General features: G+C 47.6%; 1 protein-coding gene across 1 annotated transcript in view; it reads left to right on the plus strand.

Annotated features, from left to right (window-relative positions):
- Positions 1–20,539, plus strand: part of TRPM8 (transient receptor potential cation channel subfamily M member 8) — a 78,877-nt gene extending 58,338 nt beyond the window's left edge. Inside the window, exons 22-25 of the mRNA XM_079131540.1 lie at positions 4,352–4,542; positions 12,567–12,666; positions 13,592–13,625; positions 20,446–20,539. Coding sequence (XP_078987666.1) covers positions 4,352–4,542; positions 12,567–12,666; positions 13,592–13,625; positions 20,446–20,496 — 376 coding nt within the window. The 3' untranslated portion in view covers positions 20,497–20,539. The remainder of the gene's footprint in view (positions 1–4,351; positions 4,543–12,566; positions 12,667–13,591; positions 13,626–20,445) is intronic.
- The last annotated feature ends 338 nt before the right edge of the window (positions 20,540–20,877 follow it).

Here is a 20,877-nt window from a genome sequence, read left to right on the forward strand (position 1 = left end):
TCGAACTCCTCTCTTCTAGTTATTTTGAAACACACCGATGTTGGGGAGCCGGGATGGGCAGACACTGCCACGCACAGCGGGGCAGCCAAGGGCTCACAGGTGGCCCTGGGCGCCGGCGGTGCTGGCTGGCCGAGCTGCGCTCTGCAGGGAGCTGGGAGGGGGTCCGCTGAGCCGGGGCTGCTGACACGCTCCCTGGACGTGAGGTCATTCTGAAGTCCTGCCGTAGTGTTAGCATCTACTTTTTCTTTGTGAATATTTTGCAGACGTTGCGTTCTGATTCAATCAGTCTTTCTATTTTGGTTTTTACTACCAAATGGCTTTCATTACTGAAATTTAAATTTTTTTTTTTTTTTTTTATCATTTTAGCATCTGTTGTACAAGTCCTCCTCATTATTCTTATTCCAAACTTTCCTGGCTGTTCTTGTAGATTTAATTGTGTGGAGAAGCTCAAAACCCATCTTGCAAATCCTTTCTTTTTCCTTCCAAAAGGAAGAAAAAAAATCTTGTGAATTTTATTGTGATGATGCTGACTTTTTAGAATTATTTAGGAGAAACCAGCTTCTTACGATCTAGAAAAATAGTGTGATCTCTGTTTATTCAAATATATATAGTGCTCAGTAAAGTTGTATGCTTTTTCATATGGGTCTATCAGAGATTTTGTTAATTTGTCTTCAGCCATGTATGATCGTGAACAGAATCTCTATCATGTTATGGTGATGACTACTTTCCAATTGTAGGTAGGCTATTAAAGTTTTGCTTATTTCTTTTTGAATGAGTCTTCTTCCTGAATTCTGTTTTCTTTTATTTTTATCACATTCTGGAAGTTTCTTCTTATTCCCTATTTATTAAACTCCTTTCTTCTCATCTTTTTCCTAATCAGGAAAGTATGTTGAGCACTGCCAGAGACTTTCTAGCAACTATTGAAATCATATTTGCCTTTTGATCTAGTATTATGATGCATGATACAAATGATAGATAATATAAATGTTCTGAATATTCGGTCATCTTTCCATTCTGTGGTCACGGCATGTTATTCTTTTAACCTACTTCTGGGTTTCGTTAGGCACAAGGCTCTCTGGATTCTAAACGTCTGCTCTCTGTGAGTGACATTTCCAGTCTCGGTGGGTTCCTGAGGATTCGGCCTTCTGTGGGATTTCTGCTTCCTGTTCCTGCCCTGCTCAGCAGAGGGTGCTCGGCTGGTCTCGGCAGTTGGCTTTGGTTGTCTCTGCTCACCTCTGGCCAACAGAAGGTTACCAGGGACAGGATTCAAGGACACAGGCACCACTGGAGATGTGGCATCAATGGGAACAGCACAGACTTCAGGGAAGATGCAGCTGTGTTCAGTGGTTGGCAGGGAGACCGGGACCCTCAGCGCTAGGGTGGGTGAGACCCTGGGCACGAGATGGTCCCTGGGCCGCTCTTGGGCTTGTGTGGCCCCGCTGGGTGTGCTGGGAACCTGCTGGCACCAGAAAGCCCTTCTCTGCTGGGCTCCCTTTGTCCTCTGCAGGTGCTGGAAGTAATGGCTGAAGAATATGGAGCAGCGCTCAATTGTCAGCCGCCCCAGGGCCCCCGTTCTGCCTGGCTGAGTCTGGAACGGCCTTGGGCTTTGTGGAAGCTGCCTTCGTACGGGGAAGTGGACCTCAGCGTCTAGGCCACCTCGGCCCGGCCAACGGGGGCCTGCCGAATCTGAGCTCTTAGGGACGATATCCAGGGCTCTGCCGGTTCACCCTTGCCCTGAGGGGTGTGCATGCAGGTGTTCACCATTTACGTGGGGAAAGGATGCTGGTCATGGGATCCACCTGTCCCTTGAGGTACAGGATGGTCCTTGGGGTCACCTCGTAGGTCCCGTAGGTTTATCCTAAGGAAGAAACAAAACTGCAAAACGTGGGTCAGAGCTCTTTAAAATGGAGGATGGGGCAAACGCAGAGCCGTGTTTCGCAGGCACTGGGTCAGGGCTCGCAGACGGGGCAGCCTGGGGCTCTGCTTTGGCCCAAGCACCCAAAGAAGCAGTGCCAATGAACTTGACCCGTTCGGACCTGTCTGCTCCTCTTCACCATTCTTAGCTCGAGGGCTGTAAAAAACAGGCGGGGGTCTGGACGGGACCCTGGTTACTGTTTGCCAGTTCCTCCTGCACATCTGGAAGATGCCGATGTTTTAACTGACTCCCAGGGACTAGGTGAGCCCCAGTGCCACCCTCTTGCTGGGTGGCCCTTCCTGGCAGCCGTTCCACTCTGAGCTCTAAGGACGGGAGGGAGGGCCACCTGCCAGAGAGGACACCTGTCCTGCTGTAAGCTTCATAAATGCTCCTCCCGTCAGCCGAACTTGTGAATTTGTTCCAGATAAAACCTCTGCAAACAGCATTGGGTGCCTGGAAGCAGATGCAGGTACTTTTTTGTGTGTGTTTGAATTTTGGGCACTCAGCATAATCCATTCTGGACTAACTAGGTAAAATTTTAAGATGCTTTTAGGGACAATAACTTGGGCCAGTTGTTTGGCAAAAAAATTGATTTCTGGCAGGTTCTTAGGCTGGATGTCATTAACCTGGGAGGCGCGGTTGATCTGTCTTACTGCATTAGCAGCAGCGTGTGGTGCCCTTTGTGGGCGTCAGAACCAGAGAAGGCTGGTAGCGCAGCTTGGTATTAGCCTCCAAGCAGCCTGACTTACATTTGGAAGAAACGGGAGGTCAACTCTTGGATTCAGTGTGTTGTGCTGACAGAGCACAGTCCTGTCTGTCTACCACCTAGAAGAAGAAATCTACCATATGAGGTTGACATGAAGATCAGTCAAGTGACCATGTCACATGCCAGGCGTAGGAACTTTCACATAGTAGATGTTCAACAAACACAAACTCCTTACCCTTAAAGATCTCACCATGGTTAAGAGGCACTTGCTACAAATTGTAAAATGCTTTGTAGTTTAGAAAAAAGCCAAGTAATCCAATCCCATTAGTTTGAAATAGAGCATAGCTCAAACCCTTTTTTGAAATACAGCAAAGCTATTAAAACATTTCATGTTTCATTCTGCTGCGGCAGAAGAGACACTGGGCTGGATGGCTAGCTCCCCCGAGCTGGGGACTCAGGCAATTTACTTATCCAGCTGTGCCTCAGTTTCCTGACCTGTCAGTTGGAGATGATAGTAGGACTTATAGAGTTCTTTGTAGATTAAATCAATTCATTAAGTAGACTGCCAAGTAGTGTCCTCGTGTGTTGTGTGGCCTGTTTTATAGTTTTGATTCAATTTGCAACTGGAACATCGTTGGTATAGTTAGTTTGGGGTTTGAACATAAAATAGACCTTTTTATAATTATGTAAGTAATTCATGCTGTTCGTACAACACTTGGAAAGCAGGAAAGAGGAGAACGATGTGGTGCTGGTGACGATCCCGACTGGTGACAGGTCCCTTTCTCCCTGTGTGCTGTGATTCACAGAGTAGGTGGTAAGGGCAAGTTCACGGCTAGTCATTTTCCCTTACATAAATTGTCCCAAAGCATAAACACCTCCATGAGCAAGTCTTGTGGCTGCTTGTGAAACTCACTGGGGACCGTCCCTCACAATGTGCTTTCCTACTGTTGAGCACGAGGTGGTTCTTCTCTGCCGGGCAGGGGAAGGGGCAGCTTCGCCTGCAGTGCTGTGGCCAGTAGCCCTGTGTGTACATCCATCCACATGCCCTTTTCTTCCGCAGTATCTCCTTTTTTCTTTGGTTAAATTTCCAGAAGCAAAGTCACTGGGTCAAAGGGACGGTCATTTTTGGGGTGGTACCCAGGATTGCACTCAGGGGCACTTGACCCCTGAGCCACATCCCCGGCCCTGTTTTGTATTTTATTTAGAGTCAGGGTCTCACTGAGTTGCTTAGCACCTCATTGTTGCTGAGGCTGGCTTTGAACTTGATCCTCCTGCCTCAGCCTCCCAAGCCACTGGGATTACAGGCTTGGCCACTATGCCTCTTGGGAAGGTCATTTTTAACAGTCTGAATAAATATTTAACAAGCGTTGCAAGTAGACATGTCTAAGGGGGCAAATCATTCCTAAGGGTGTCTACATTCTGGGCCTCTTTTTAGCTTACACAATAACAAACAAATGAAAAAAGAGTCTCCTTGAAAGGTCTTGAAGTTAAAATGATTTCGAAGTTCATTGAACATGGTTTTGTGACCAGCAAAGAACCAAGCAAAAGCTAGCCACTCCTGGGGCCAGTGTGGACAGAAGGTGGCTGGGCAGGTCATCCTGGTCCCTGGTCAGCGTGGACTGCGTCCTGTCTGGGCTTCAGCCATGGTGGGGGTTGTTCAGTGTCGCTGTTCCTGGGTCCGGGAGGAGGCACGCGAGCGATCGCTGACTTGTCTCCCTCTCCTCCGCCAGCTACACGGTGGGCACCGTCCAGGAGAACAACGACCAGGTCTGGAAGTTCCAGAGATACTTCCTGGTGCAGGAGTACTGCAGCCGCCTCAACATCCCCTTCCCCTTCGTGGTCTTCGCCTACTTCTACATGGTGGTCAAGAAGTGCTTCAAGTGCTGCTGCAAGGAGAGGCGCGTGGGGTCCTCTGCCTGCTGTGAGTGGCTGGCCTGGCCGGGACTGGGGTTCAGTGGATCCGGGAAGGAGGCGTGGTCCCTGCTCACATCTGCACAGCTTTAAAGAGGGGGCAGGAGAGGAGATTGAGAGAGCGTTATAGCTCTGCATTTGGGGGTAAAGACTTTTGGACAGACATGAAACATATGTAAATAGTATGTTATCTAAATAGGTAAAGTATTGAACTGACTAACTAGTATGTTAAACTAGCAGAATTCGTGGGATAGTATCAACTTGTGACACTAGTTTTGCTCTCCATTGCTACATGAAATTTATAGCCCTGACTTTAGCAGGGTACTTGACTTTTTTGGTTGCTTGGACTTGTCAGCTTTTCATCACTATGATGTAACACCTGAGGCAATTAACTTATAAAGAAGAAAGGTTATTTAGCTTACAGTTCTGGAGGTTCCATTCCAAGATTGGGTGAAGCCATTACTTTGGGCCTGCCAAGGGCGCTGGATGGCAGCGGCAGGGGACACATGCTAGAACAAATGCCTCGTCACGAGCAAGGAAGCAGGGAGTGACTCAGAGACTGGGGTCCCATAATGTCTTTAAGGGCCTGCTCCCGAGGCCCACCTCTCAGAGGTGTCCCCGCTCCCGAGTGCTGCGGGCTCTGAGCGTCTCGTTGGTGAACATGGGGAAGCCAGGCGCTGGCTTCTTTGGTTGGCACTACCTCTTTCGGTCGCACCTTGAGAGGCGTTTTCTCTCCTTTCCTGCAAATCTTTCTGCTCTGCTCCCTTTTGCTCCTGATTCTGGCTGTAAGTTAAAAGCAGCCCGAGTGCCTCCTCTGCCAGCTGAACTAGTCCGTCCCCTGCAGGCTTGGCCTCCCTCGAAGTCTTGGGGCAAGGACAAAAGTGCATGCAGGCTCTTTGCCATGGTGTGCCCAGGGCGACCTCTGGCCATTCCCAGGACAGTCCCCGTCTCCATGTGAGGCTGGTCATTGTCACCTGCCTTCACTGCCTGCACTTCTGTCTGCAGTCCGGTCTTCTGCCCCTAGATTCCCTAGCCTGCTCCTCCGGCCTCCTCCGGTAAGCCCATCCGATACCATCTGCACACCCTCAGGTGCCATTGCAGCTCCGCCGCCCCTCCTCGCTGACTGCCTGACCCTGAGCTTCCCATGACTACGAATGCCTGAGGCATTCCCCTGGAAAAGCTTTATTCATCTCCTGGTTGTGGCGGGTCCAGTCAAGACTGGGAAGCCCCGCGGCCTGGTGCCTTTGTCCAGGGCCCTGGGTGGCACTGCAGGGACCCTGTGGTGGAGAAGACCACTTATATGGTGGGCCTGGAAACAGAGAGCCCGAGACTGGGGTGCACAGTCCCATCAGGACACACCGCAGGGACCTTCCACTCGGTCCCACGCCTCAACCGTCCCGCCCCCTCGCGTTGGCACCGCTCTGGGAACCAACCTGCAGACATGAGCAGCGTGGCGGGGGCCTGGGACTGACCCCTCATGGGCTCAGCGCTGGTTAAACGTGAGCAGCTCAGAGCTGGGCTCCCAGCCCACTGCCCTCTGCCCCACTCCCCAAATGCGCACGTCCTCAGGATGGTTCGCGGGTCCGGCTTTACGTCCATGGTTGGAAGGGCCTCTCCGAGGGGGTCTGTGGGCGCGTGACACCAGCCTCAGAGCTGGAAAGCCGCCTGCAGCTCCCGGACGGAAAGGGCTCCTGAGGCGGAGGAGGTGGCGCGTTGTTCAGCGGTGTCGTCTGGGGCCAGGAGACGCGTCTTTTCCTGCCCATCTTGGGTGGAGGCTGAGGCTCCCGTAGAAAGCACAGTCACCAAAGGAACGCCTCGGAGTCCATTCGCTGTGGATTTTATGTGACACTGGAGCTTCAAGATGAAACTAAGATGGAAAGAAGCAGAGGAGGCTTTTTAGAGGAGGTTTGATGAAGAACAGAGGGCGGTAGGGAAATAGGAAAGGGCCAGGGGTCTGACCTCAGGGTGAAGGGCTGGGACCTGGCACAGCCTGTGGCTCAGCCTCCTCTCTGTGCCCTTCACCCTCAGAGACGGGGACGCCTCTCTCCGCCCCATGAGGTGGGCCCGTCTCACACGGGGCCTTAGACCTGCTTCAGGTGAGGTCAGCAGTCCTGTGTTGGTATTAGGATGTGCTGCAGCGGACAGTCAGAGAGAGTGTCCCACTTCTGCCATTTCCCAAGTCCCCCAGCTGGAAAGGCCTAGCATGACATGCAAGGGGCTGTATTTGGGGCAGCATGTCCTGAATCCCATCATCACTTGTCCTAGGCAGACACCAAGGGCCAGCAAAAATGTTCTCATAAAATATCAAAAAGGGAAATCACGGTGCACATACTTTGCAAAAGCAAGAGCCTCCCTCCCAACCGCGCTTCCCACAATTCTCTTTGGGAGGCTTTTTGTGGAAACCCTCCCAGTGTGTACTGCGGATCTGATTTAGGAGAGAGACAGGACAGGGCTGGGCGGAAATCGGGGGTAGGCGAGGAAGCTGGGCATGGAGGGGCGTGTCCCCCATCAGCTCGTAAGAAGTAAGTGCTGCAAAGGCGGAGGCACAGCAGGAGGGTCCGCTCCTGCAGGACCACCAGCCGAGGAAAGCTCCTTAGAATTCCAGCTCTGGGAGTGCAGCCGGGAAATGGGACCTGGGGCTGGGCTCCTGGCCGTGGTCTCACGGAGCCAAACCTGAGATGGAACTGCAGGGAGCCTGTGGCAGGAAGGGGTCTGGGGAGGGGATGCCTGTCGGTGTCCACCAGAGCCGGCCAGGCACAATGGACACAGGGCTAAGTGAGAGAGACTTCCCATGCCTCGACCAGGGCTCATAGATAGAGGGCGAGGATGGACACTAACAAGCCTCAGCTGGAAGGTGTGGGACTCGCCACTTCGGAAGAGTGAGCGTGGTGTCGGGATAGCCCATGAAGGACCTGACCCTGGGCCGCAGTGGGCCAGGGAGGACCCAGTAGAGGAAGGAAGCCGCGGCTGAGACGCGGGAGGAACTGGGATGGGTCTGCAGTCAGGAGTGGTCAGAGGCAGGAGGAGGGGGACAGGTAGGAGGAGAGGAGTCCCCAGGCCCAGGGCTGGGAGACTAACCCGCGGTTCACGCGTGTCCCACACCAAGTTCCGGATCACGCCATCCTCCCTCTGGCCCAGGCCCTGTGCCCAGGGTGCCTTCCCGAACCCCAGAGGACTGAAACACGTAGACAAGAGACACGGCGGTGCTGGAGATGGTGGCGAGTCTTGAGCGTGCATTCCAGAACCCGCCGGCCGCTGGCTTGCTCCCTCAGATGGAGCGAGCGGAGAAACCGCAGCGCCTGTTCTGGGGCCGCCACAGTCACCGTGCACAATTCTCAGGACCTGGGAGGAGCGGCCCCTCAAGAGTGGAGAGGGGGAGACGTTAGACTTCCCTCCACTGGGGTAGATGAGGAAGGTCCTCATTATAATGGGAAAAAATGGGCGTCGAGGGCAGTTTTCCGTGTTTTTATTTGTGCGTTGTAATCACGCGTCACGGTGGGATTTGTTGCTAGTATTTGCACGTGCGTGTGCCCTGACTGTGATCTAGTCAGTGTTGATTGCCGGTATTTCCTGTCAGCTGAGGGCAGGTTGGAAGGTGGAAGTCTAAGGCTAAGCCTCTGGGGGACACAACAGCTTGTTCTTTTCTCTTCGTGGCCTTTGGCCGGAGGAGCTGGAGTTTCTCTCCGTGCGAGCCTTGCTCCTGCTGGTAGGTGTGCGTCTCCCAGTGGCGCCGGACATTGGGTCCTATCCCTTCCTCGTGGTGTCTAATGAAACAGTCACTAACTGCCCTCATTGGGTTCATGTTCCATATTGGGCTGTTTGTGCTTGTCCCTTTAACGGAACCCCAGATGTTTTCATTCAGAAAGTAAGAATAAAATTTTACGAACCTAAACATGATAATTGATGACAATTAAGAAAAATTTATCAAGAACCATCGATTTTTTTTTTTTTTTTTTTGGTGGGGTCTTTACACAGAAATGGAGGCAAGATACCCCTAAGCACAACCTTGATTTTAACATATTTCCGGGCTGTCTCCAGAGCGCTGACCCACGACAGACGGAATGTAAGTGTACCAACCACACTCTACTCGTGTCCTGGTCACCTCCCTTAGCAGCGTTATCAAGGCACCGCCTGTCGCTTTGGGAATGTCCTTCACTGTTACACGCGTGAGGTTGCCTTTCTAGAGGAAGGTATGTGGACTGTCAGGAGAAGCTGCTCTCTCTTTCCATGATTTTGTCGCAGAAGGCAAATGAAGAATGAGAAGTCTTTGGGGGGGGGGTGGGCTCTGGAAGTTCTGGAATCTCAGGGCACTCTAAGACCATATACAAGTAGCAGGGGCATGTCATGACATTCCCAGGGCTGTTGGTGGCTCTGTCTTGAAACCATTTCATAGGTGAGCATCCCTAGGACCTGGGAGAAGACCCAGGGAACCAATGTACGCCTTAGGAAGGCTTGTTAAGTTTCTTTTATTTTTTTCTTAAGTGAATCCAAAGAAAAAGCAAACAATAGGTACAGGTTGCAGTGAGGATGATTTTGACTTAGTGTAAAGAGAAAGCAATATCTGCTCCCTAGTACCACCTGGACCTGAGATGAATGGCCCCAGGAGGCAGCAGGTTGCCCCTTGGGACTGGGATTCAGGTGGTCTCTATGGGATTAAGGTCCATTCTCCAAGTCCAAGACACTCAGCCCGGGATCAGGGGAACCAAGACGAGCAGTGTGTAAGCAGACAAGCCCACCCCCAGGTTCAGGCCGGGTTAAGAAAACCAGATGAGAGCCCTACCTTCCCCACACGTCTCCAGTGACTAATCGTGATGTGAACATAAAGCAGAAACAAATCCCCCCAGGTGGGCCAACGATTAGAACAGAGCTTCAGCTCCAGGAAGCAAACAGATGGGCCAGAAATGGCCAGTGTTAATGTGGCCCTCCTCCGTCGTGCCTTAGAGCGGTGTGACCTCGCAATAGGTAGAGAACCTTTGTGAGCTGCTGGTGTTCTGCTTCTTCCAGCGGGTCTGATTCTCAGGAAGGAACAAAGACACAGAGGGACTGAGAGTCCACAGCAGGCCAGGACCCCTCTCCGCCGCGGTGGCACAGGGCAGATGGGGAGAGCGCCCGTGTGCTGCATTTGCCTCCAAGTGATGGCTAAATCGTGGGTGTGATTTTGAAACCGCCCTTCTTTGGAGAAAAGTGCAAGATTTGTCAAATAACTTTCAGGAAGGCTGAATCCAAATCTGCACTTTGGGCACTTGTTTTGGAATAATTTCAAGTAATAGAAGGTATGCTACTCAGCAATTGCATTTTTTATAAAATATATATATATTTTTTGTGATTCAGAAAGCAATGCATATTCATTGCAGGACATTTGGAAACTACAGAAAAGCACAAGGTACAGATCAAGGGCACATGGAATCCCTCCATCCAGAGATAAATATTGTCAGCATTCTGGCATTTATTCTATTACTCTTATGTGGATATGTAATAATTGAGATATTCTATGCATATACACTCTAGTCAAATTTGTCCATTTAACTAATACTACATTGTAAACCTTTTCAATATTCACACATTTAAAATACATATTATGATAATTGTTAACTGTGGAACAGTCCAGTCTATGACTATACCTTAATTAATTTAACCAATCCCTGGTTGTTAAGCACATAGGTCATTTTGACTCTTATTAACATATGATGCTCTGATAAAGGGTTGTATGCAGTCATTTCTTAGCACATCATTTATTTTGCAGCACATCATTAATATTTTTTCTAGAAATAATGATTTCTAGAACAATTTCTAGAAACAACTTCTAGAAAACAAATCTGCAGCTGGAGACAGCATACTTCCGGGTCTTGCGTGCCGCCCGTCCCACCCCCGGCCTCTCATCCCCACCCCCGCAAGGCTGTTTCCCATCCCGCGTGGCCTCTTTGTCCACCACCTTGCCAACACAGCATGGAGTCCGTAGTTCAGACCTGGCTAATTCTGCAGCAGGATCAGAGAAAATGCTCTGTCATCCTGCCAGCTGGTGTTTCTGCCCATTAAGGAGGGGCTGTGTGTCACTTCTGTTCTCTGCCCACCTGTGTTCAGGAGCCTCCGTCCTTCTGTGTTGATTTTTAAGTATTCCTCTTGGGCTCCTGCATAGACCTTTGTTCGAAGAAATGACATTGGAAACTACTTTGCTAGGAACAATACAGTTGAAGAAAAGTTGGGTAAGAATGACTTTGTGAAGTGAGTAACCAGCATTTAGAAATGAATTTGCTCTGGAGGATTCGCTCAAGTCCAGCCACTTGCTCAGTCGTCCTGTCTTTGGCCCTAATTAATTCTCTCTAAATCCAGGAAGATATTATAATCCCTAAATTCTAACACAAGAACCAATACCTTTAAATGGTAAGTTAAAAGTAAAAACTGCTTAAATCTATCCCAAGTGGCCACCTGCACAAACCTGTGCTTCCTGTCCCCATGAATTTACAAGGAGGTTAGATGTCCACTGTGGCAGCTGAAAGGCTCAGGCACCTTATCCAATTGAACTAAGAATCTTAGTGGACATGCCCGGGCTTAGATGAAAGGGAAAGGCCAAGAGTTTTCTTTGAGGTCCTCTCCCAGACTGCCTGCTTCAGGAGGACAGGAACCGTGGCATGGGCTTGCTTTCCTCTCCTCCAAAGCCCCATCCTGGCTTTAGGTCGAGGATTGGTAAACGTTTAGTGCCTATCCAACTAAGTGACATTGTAATGTCATCAAAATGGAAGAGGAGAACCAAAGTCTCAGTGGGATGATTTTGCTAAGTCACAAAACACAGAGACAATATCTAACAGATTCCTACTTAGAATATAGATGGCATTCTTATTTCACACAGCAGCTCGAATTCCTCACTGTTACCAAGACCCGATTCCTATTTGCTGGGGTCCAGCCCTAGCAGCAGTCGGGGGTGTGAGATGGATGGGAGGCGTCGGCGCGGTGGAGAAACAGCACAGAGACACCAAGTGTTCTGAGGCTGAATCTGGATCTTTATTGTTCATAGTGTCTTTTCGTATGTTTTTTCTTTGGTTTTGATGACATCATTTCATGGTTAATACAAGGAAATGTTAAGTAAAAAATCTTCAAGACTTTAATTAATGATCTTATTCAAGAAACATGTTTTTATTGTATAATAGCTTAAATAAAAAGAAAAACAGTTCCCAGCAAGGTAGAGGACACCATGCTCCGTTTATTTCCCTGAAAGAATACGACTTTAAGTTTCTGTAGGAGTTACCCCTTCCAAGAACGCTCATGTTAGTTATTAACAGTGGAATGTTTTTTTATTACTAACAGAGAATAGAGGAATCAGGTTACAGTTAATATTTATTCTATTTCATGTACTCAATGATGGACTAAAACTCTAACTAGATATAGGAAGAATAAAATTGTACTTACGATTAACCTATTTATTTTTATTAAGTGGGAAAAATATCCTTAAACTTAATCATAAACACTAAGAAAGCAATGAAGACCAAACACCACATTAAAGCTCAGAGGAATACATTCTCGTATATAATCTTAGAGAATTTGTATACTAAAAGAAATCACAGGCTCCTTACAAATTTGAGCAAATCGTAATTGCTTACTTATTATTTCATCTAAGTATTAATATTAAACTTTATTGTATGTTATTTTACGTCCCAGTACCATGAAATCTCCCCAGTATTCTCTATAATCTGAATCTAAGGATATATTGATTATTAGTATTAAAAGCAACTGCACATGGAGACATGGCACGCCTGTGGCCCCCAAGAGGGAGGATGATCTTTCGACAGAAGCATGTCAAGTGTTGAATCCTCTACTCCAACAGAACTGTGTTAAATGTCAGAGTGGCAGGAAATAGATGCAGCACCTATTCCGTTGCTCTGGGCTGTGGCTAGTAAGTAGTGTTCATCGGATCAGCCGGTGCAGAGTGAATCTCATCTTCCTAGTTCCAGAGTCTCCCAAAATGCTTAGCAGGTGTTGATTTAGTAAGCCAGAGGCAGAAGAAACAATTCCAATGTTTTTCTCTTCTTATCATTCAAGGTTTCAGAAATGAGGACAATGAGACTTTGGCCTGGGAGGGTGTCATGAAGGAGAATTACCTCGTCAAGATCAACACCAAGGCCAATGACACCTCAGAGGAGTATGTCAGCCGCTCATTTCTGCTTTGCAAGGCTCCTTTTATATATATAAACTGGGTGTAGGCTTTATATGTGCATGCTCTGTAAAAACCAGCGAAGCTTTACTGAGGAGCAAGAGCACCACAAAGATATTACCCACCCCCGCCCCACTGTCCTGATTGTCCTTCAGGGCCCTGGGGGAGAAAGAGGTATTTGGAGCATGGAACGGGGTATGGAGAGCCATGCCTGCAGAGATTGCTCCAGGAAGAACTTGGGCAATTGGCATTATCTTGCAGGGACAACACCTGTTTATCTCTGAGATGCAAAAGCACAGAGATTACAAAATGGAAACAGTATTTGGTTGATCTGTTATAAACTATTCCTGAAAAGTCCGAGACACCAGTTTTAAATTGCATGGAATTGCTATGGATGTCCACGTGCCTCACAGACACAGCCACCACACACTTCTGGATGAGTCCCAGCGCAGGCTGCAGACCGTGCATGGAGTGTGTGAGTCTGCCAGAGCATCTCTGCTCATGACAGTCGGCCGTCTTCCCAGACAGCTGCCACTCTTCCCAAGAGTTCAGGCCTCCACAGTCACTCCAACAAGTATGAATACGTGCAAGACAACTATCCCTTAGTGAGGTTGCAGGAGCTCATAGCAGGGTGGGGACCCAGAGTTGTGGGGCTCTGAGATCTTGGGTGTGGAACTGCGGCACAGCCTACAGCAGAAGCAGCATTTGTTTGCTGTCCTTCTGATTGGGGCGAGAAAGGACTCCTGCTTCGCTTGGCGATTGGGAAGAAAATCAAAAGGTAAATTCACCAGACCCTTGATTGAGCTGAAAATGGAGATGCTCTGGGTCTTGTCCTTGGAAAGACTACATGGAGCCCAGGAGCCCCTGGGTTCTTTCTCTCACTCCTCTCCTTTTCTCATTTCCTCACTTCTAGGATGAGGCATCGGTTTAGACAACTGGATACAAAGGTATGGTTCTATTTGTAGTTATGTTTATTTTTATTTTTTTTCCATCTTTAATATCTTTGAGCTTTCAACTAGTGGCAATGGTTGTGGTCAGAAAACAAAGGAAGCTAATTGTTAAAAAAAAAAATCAGATGCAACTATTTATGCTCAGCTGTCTCCATTCACTGGGTGAGAGCTGGGGACTGGGACTCGGGCATGGTGCCCCATGCTCCCCGACCACAGGGGGAGAGGTTCTGAAGTGCTGCTTTCAGGAACTCCAAGACCGTTTGTGTCTTTATCTTTTTCTCTGCCGTGAAGGACGGCGGAGATGTAGGCCATTCCAGGGAGACACCCGGAAGGCTCAGGCTGCTGTTTGGAAGTGAGCCTTTGCCTCCAGTCTGGCTTCTTACCGACTTGCATGGGCACACACGAGGACACCTGTGCGGACAGTCAGACGTGGTGCTCAGCTTCGGCAGGAGCTGGATGAAGTCCTGAGTCCCGGATCCCCGTAGGGCTGTGTATGGTATTTTATCCTGGTGTTTTGAGATGGCATCTGGGAGGGTGACATCTGTGTGCTTGCGCAGTGTCGTGCTCTTTGAGGCTAGAGCATGCCCCGTCTGGTTTGGCAGGATCCCTAGCACCCAGGGACCTGTCCATAGCTGGGGCCCAACAGTGTTTGTGGAATGAACGATGAACGAAAGCCGCCCTTTGCCCAGCCCCAACTTGAGACTTTATCTGTTCACAAGTTCTTGTTTACTTATTTGTGTCACTTGCCCACCTTTTAAAAACTCCGGCTTGTGGCACCTGGAGGACCCGCGTGGTGGCCTGAGCCTGCCCGCTCGAGTGGCTCCTCCTTCCTTCGCGTCCCTCTTGCTCCCTTCCCTGGAGCTGCCTCTGTGCCCTGGAGTAACTACTTGGGGCCACAATGTGGTCTGTGCTGACAAGGGTATTGGTCACCACGTGGTCGTCCACTACCACATAACAGATGATTAGCTCTCATTTATGGCTTCCCACATGCGTTTTTCTCATGGTGCCGTGGGTCAGGAATTTGGGAAGGGCTCAGCTGGGCAGTTCTGCTTCCTGTGGTCCCAGCTGAGCTTACTGGGCTGGGTCAGCTGATGGTCAGGCCAGAAGCTGGTACCTACACATGGTGTCCTGTCTATTAGGGTCTCTCCCTGTGGCTGGGCTGACCACAGCAGGGTGGTCCTGGGGCAGCCCCCTCCTTACACAGAGGCTGGCTGCTAAGAGTCAGAAAAGAAGCTGCCAGTGCTGTCGAAAGCTGGGCCTGAACTGGCATGGTGTCACTTCCCGTACAGTGTCCCCGCAGCCCTGGGACCAGCCCCGAGTCGGGTGAGGGAGGAGCAGATGGTCCTCTTGGTGTGAGAGTAGCCTGTGCGTGCAGGTGAGCGGGAGGTGTGGCCGTCTCTGGAGACCTGCTGTCACACAGTGGCGTGTCTCTTGCTGTGGCCACCTTGGTTCTCCTGAGGGTCTGGGAGACCCTAACCATTAGAGCCAAGAGCCTGCACGCTAGTGATCATGCCAGGCTGTGCACCATGGTTACAGTCCGAGGACAGAGAGGAGCAAAGCACTCCAATTAAGGATTCAAGAAGATTTGAAGACCATCAAGAGAACACGTAAAAGAAAAAATAGGAAATCAGATTCCAAGATTGGGTGCTTACATTAGACATTTATAAAACCTTTTATAATACCTTGATTTTTCCACATCACACACTTATATTAAAGTGTATCATCTGCTGTATCTGCATGTGGACCACAGAATGTTTTGCTGAGAACCTGCTATATACCAGGCATTAGGCTGAGTCTCAAAGTAAACCTGGCCCCTGAATTTTATGAATTAATCCTTTATTAAATGGTTTGGGTATAGGATCATTTTCAAGTTGACTCATGTAGGAATAAATGGTAATATCGATTTTCTATGTAGACTCTGGCAAGCATTCAACAGCTTGCCTGTGGAAGGAAGCAGGGTAGGCAGCTGTGAAGGCCCTAGGTCAGGAGAAGAGTGGATTGTTCTAAGCAGATAAGGGGGGACAGCATTCACCAGGGGAGCTGAAGGGGAAGATGTGGAGAGGCGGGAGTTATTGTATGTGGTTGCCTCTGTGAAAAGCTGAATTTTACTTCCATGCAAAAGAAGGTTCTGGGGAAATTTAATACCCAAGAGGGACGTGCCTGTTGTGCTCCTTCCAGTGAGCACTCCAGGTTATAGGAAGGCTGCATTGGAGGTTCTTAAGCCATCCGGTGAGGCAGTCAAGGTGCTAGGGACTTGTCCAGGCACGGGCTCCGTAGGGAAGACCGTCTGCGTTAGATTGCTGTTTTGTCTTTACTTGTGCATTCACTGGGGTGGAAGGCCAACTTAGGGACTGAGATGAAGCTTCCCCAAGCCGACCTTGTCCAGACCCTCCTCTGGGATGTGCAGAGTGGACAGAGGATGTAGAAAGGAACGTGGCCTGGGACTTCTGGGAAACCCACTGACCTGGGATCAGAAGAGTAGAGGGCGTTAAGGACACTAGACGAGCTATCCAGATTTTTCGTGGAAAAAGACCCCTAGCCTGTGAGTTCTGGGGCACTGTTGATCAGTGGGGATGGTGAGGCAGGGCAGTGGTGTCCTGGGAAGTCACTGAGAATTGAAAGCTGTCCCCATAAGCACACAAGCTAGTGGTCTCTATGACCTTGAAGACGTGTTTGCAGGCTGCCTCCTTTGCACCCACCTGACCCTGGAGCCAGCCCTTCACCGGTTCCCCCCAAAACTGCATGCACCAGGCTTCTCGGAGGTCTGGGCGGTGGATGGCAGGAAACCTCAGCTGCGCAGGGCAGAGCCCACGCTGCCTGGCTGCCTCTCCCCGGCTCACAGGCTGCTCTGACCCCCTTTCTTACTTCTTCCTCTGTTCCCCCTCCCTGCACAACAGAAAGGCCCCTCCTTTCCACTTGCATAGAGTTTCAGGGATCATCTTTTGATCTTTTATTTTTGAGCAAGCTTTTGGAGTCTTTTTTCTTTTAAATTAACTTTCTTTTAAAACAGTTTGATGGAGATGTCACTGACCTAGAAATTGTGTCTATTTAAGGCAGATGGCTTGCCGTTTGATCCGTGTCTGCATTGCGAAACCATCACCACAATCCAGCTCTGTCTCCTCTCACAGTTACTATTTGTGTGCTGTGTGTGGTGAGCCTTGGTTTAAGGCCTGTCCTCTCGGCAAATTTCACGTACACAATAGAGTGTTGTCATCGACTGTCAGCAGGCTGTCCTGCGGGTCTCTAGCACTCTTGCGTCTTGCATAACTGAAACTTCATGCTGTTTGACCATCGTCGCCCCATTTCCCTTCCCCCCCGCCCCTGGCAGCCGCCCTTCAACTCTCTCCTTCTGTGAGTTTGATTATTTTAGGTTCTGCATGACAGTGAGATCTCTCTGTGTCTTGCTCATTTCCCTGAGTACAGAGTCCCCAGCTCCATCTCTGCTATTGCAGACGGCAGGATTTCCTTTCTCTCTTAAGGGCCGAAGAGTTCTGCATCGTGCACATCCCCCACTCTTTCTTCGTACTTCCATCCGTTGGTTGACAGGTGGTTTCCCCATTTTGGCTGTTGCTGGGATAATGCTGTAATGCATCTGGTAAGGCGACATCTCCTCACAATCCTCATTTCAATTTTTTGGAAACTTACCCCAAATTGGCCTTGCTGGATCCTATGGTCATTCTGTCTTTAATTTCTTGAAGAACTTCCATACCGTTCTGCATAATAGTGATACAGTTTACGTTACCATCAACAGTGCACACGGGCTTCCTCTTCTTCACGTTCTCACCAATGTCTGTCTTGGTGACAGTAGCCACCCTGACAGGGGGAGGTGGCATCTCGTTGTGGTTTTGATTTGCCTCTCCCTGGTGACTCGGGATGCTGTGCACCTTTTCCTATACCCGTCAGCCATCCGAGTTTCTTGTTCTGAGAAGTGTCTACTTGGGCCCTCCACCCATTTTTGCATTGGGTCATGTGCGTTTGTGCATGGAGTGGCATGGCTTCCTTATGTTTGCAGATGTCCCTTCCCGTTCCCTGGGCTTTCTTTTTCTGTGAAGAAGCTCTTGTCTATGATGCACTTGACTCTTTCTGCTTTTGTTCTGTGCTTTGGGGACTGTGTCCAAAAACTCACCACCCAGAACTAAAATATGGAGATTTCCCCATGTTTTTCTCCTCGGAATGTTACGGTTTCAAGTCATGGTTCATTTAACTCCTTGATCCATTTTTAGTTGATTTCTAAAAATCCAATTTCATTCTTTGGCTTGTAGATACCCAGTATTCCCAATGTCATTCATTGAAGAGACCATTTCCCTCTTTGTCTTCTTGGTCTTCTTGTCACAGATCCTTTCACTGAAAGTACATGGGTTTGTTTCCAGGTTTTCCTCTCTGTCTCCTGGGTCTATATGTCTGTTTTTATATCAGTCCCCTACTGTTCTGATTACTTAGCTTTGTAAAGTATGTTGAAATCAGAAGGAATGTTGCCTCTGGCTTTGTTCTTGTGCAGAATTGCCTTGGCTACCCAGGGTCGTTTGTGGTTCCATACAAATTTTAGGATTTTCTTCTGTTTTTGTTAAAAAGTGCTTTGGGGTTTTGAATTCATTTATTGTTTCCAGCATTTGTTTGGTGGAGTCTTAGGGTTATCTACATATAATATCACCTGAAAATACATTTGTATGCCTTTTATTTCTTTTTCTTGCCTGATTGCTCTGGTATCAGTTTGAATAGCAATGGTGAGGTTGGGCATTCTTGTTTTACTTCAGAGGAAAAGCTTTTGTTTTTACCCATTACATATGGAAAGATACATCCCTCTCTCTCTCTCTCTCTTTCTATATGTATATACACATACGTATGTATATATCCATAAATAAAATATGCATCTCCGTTACTGTCAAGATAAATTCCTTCTATGCTTATTTGTTGAGTTTTCTTCATGAAAGTGTGTTGAAATTTGTCATTCACTGTTTCTGCATCTACTGAGCTGATCATGTGGTTTTTGTCTTCCTTCTGTTAATGTGGCTCATCACATTGATTAATTTTCACATGTTGAACCATCCTTACATCCCAGAGATGAATATCACTTGGTGTATGATCCTTTTAATGTGCTCTTGGATTAGTTTGCTAATACTGTATTGAGGATTTTTGTGTCTTTACTCACCAGGGATATTGGCTGGCAGTTTTCTTCTGTCATCTTTGGCTTTGGTGCTTCAAACACATCTCTGCTTCTAGTTTTTGTTTGGCATAACTGTCTGGTAGGACTCACTTGTGAATCCATCTGTTCCCAGGCTTTTCTTCCTTAGAAGCTTTCAGATACTGTGCAGCCTCTTTCTCCATCTTTGGCTTGCCCAGGCCCTGTATTGCTTCTTGATTCAATCTTGGTAGGTTGTATGTGTCTTGAGATCCCCAAGCTGAGCTGAGATTCTAGACCAGAATGGTTAGGAACCTGTGCCAAAGGAAACGGTGGGATGCTGGGGGGTGTTCACAGTGAGCGTCTCACGGGGACAGCCTACTGCACAGCTGTCTGATCTGTGACCAGCAAGATCCTCACGTGGGAGACTTGTTTATACTGGCAGAGGCCCTGTGGCTTTTGTCCAGCCCACGTCCCATGTGCCTGCTTGACCGTTGCTCCAGTGCTTGGAGCTGACTGTCCTTCCCAGCATGGGGGCTGGGGCGGGGGGCACCCTGGTTCATCAGAAGGAAGGTGGAATTCAACATGCCACCACAACAGGAAATGAGGTTATTTTTAGTCTTTCTAAGGGTTCATCAATTTTGTTTATCTAAAAAAAAAAAAAAAAAAAAAAAAAAAAAAACCAAGAAAACAAACAAAAAAAACCCCTCAGTTTTCTGATTCCTTTTAGACTTTTTCTGTTCTTCATTTCATTTATTTTCCTCTTGGAGTCTTCTGCTCTACTTTAAACAGCTTATTAAAGTCAATTCACTATTAACAGAATCTCCCATAGGGAGCAAAGCATTTCTCCATCTCATTATATCAGAAACAAAGTTATTCACAACTGACCTTAAGTCTGTAAGTAGAGATCCTACTGTGCCCTATTTTATTTTATTATTTTTTAGGTATCCATTAGCCCTTATGGTTTCTTTTTATTCTTCTTCTTTTCTTTAAGTTAAAAAAAGAGGTTATTACTGAAAACAAATCCAAATTAAAGACATTTTTTTTTTCCCCTTATGTGATTGGTATACCAAGTTGGCAGCCAGGTATACAGAAATAACATTATGACCATGAACTTTTATCACTATATCAATATGACATGTAATTTAAAATGAGTTCATGCATCTTGTGTAATAAAGTTGTATAACATGTGTATCAGTAATACTTTTATTTTACCTTTTATTTAAATTATGTTTTCATATTTAAACTGTGGGTGTGTTTGGGGAGAAAACTTCATTGGCAAAAAATTTTGATTTATTAGTATCATCTCATATAATTTTCTCAGTATTGCACTTTTACAAAGCAAAACTCTCAGTGTCTTATGATCTTTTAGTATGACATTACATGTAACATTCTTATTTTCGTGTATTACTCCTCTGTGTCTTTGCAATCTGTTTTTTCTGTGTGGGAATCACTAGTGATTGGCATTTGAATAACACTAGTATCAGTTGGTTTACTAATTGCTAGTGCTAGGATGTCAGAAAGTAAGCAATAAACGGGGTTGAAATTGCACCTGCCACTCTCATTCTTCCCTGTCCTAGATATGTGCACTTTGCTTACAACATACATCTGTTTATCAAAAAGCCATCGAGCGATTGTTTAAAATTGAATGTTGGAAAATTCATTTTAAGACCAGTTCTATTTTTTTCCCTTTCCAAGCTTAATGATCTCAAGGGTCTTCTGAAAGAGATTGCTAATAAAATCAAATAAAATGACGTGAACTCTCGTGGAGAAAAATCTCTTTATATCAAGGTGAGTTATTCTAATGGGTTATTCTATTCTTTGGTCTGAAAATTTATAGTTTAAGACTATTTTAAAATCATGATAATGTTCTCATTTGTTCTATGTTATCATATTTGAAAATAATGCATTGTGCAAAAAACAAAAACTGCAGAGATGAGTACACAGAACCTTCTCCCATGTGTCCCTGCCCACTGCTAGCTATGGGTTGCAAGTAGCCTCAGGAGCTTTTAAAGTGCTTGCAACCTATTCAGCTCTTTGACATGAATTGAAACATGGTCACGCTCTTTTAAGACTTGCTACTTTTTTTCTCCATTAACAGTATATTGGAGATATCTTTATAGATCACCT

This window comes from Sciurus vulgaris, assembly GCF_902686455.1.
Source record: "Sciurus vulgaris genome assembly, chromosome: 3".
Taxonomy (NCBI): domain Eukaryota; kingdom Metazoa; phylum Chordata; class Mammalia; order Rodentia; family Sciuridae; genus Sciurus; species Sciurus vulgaris.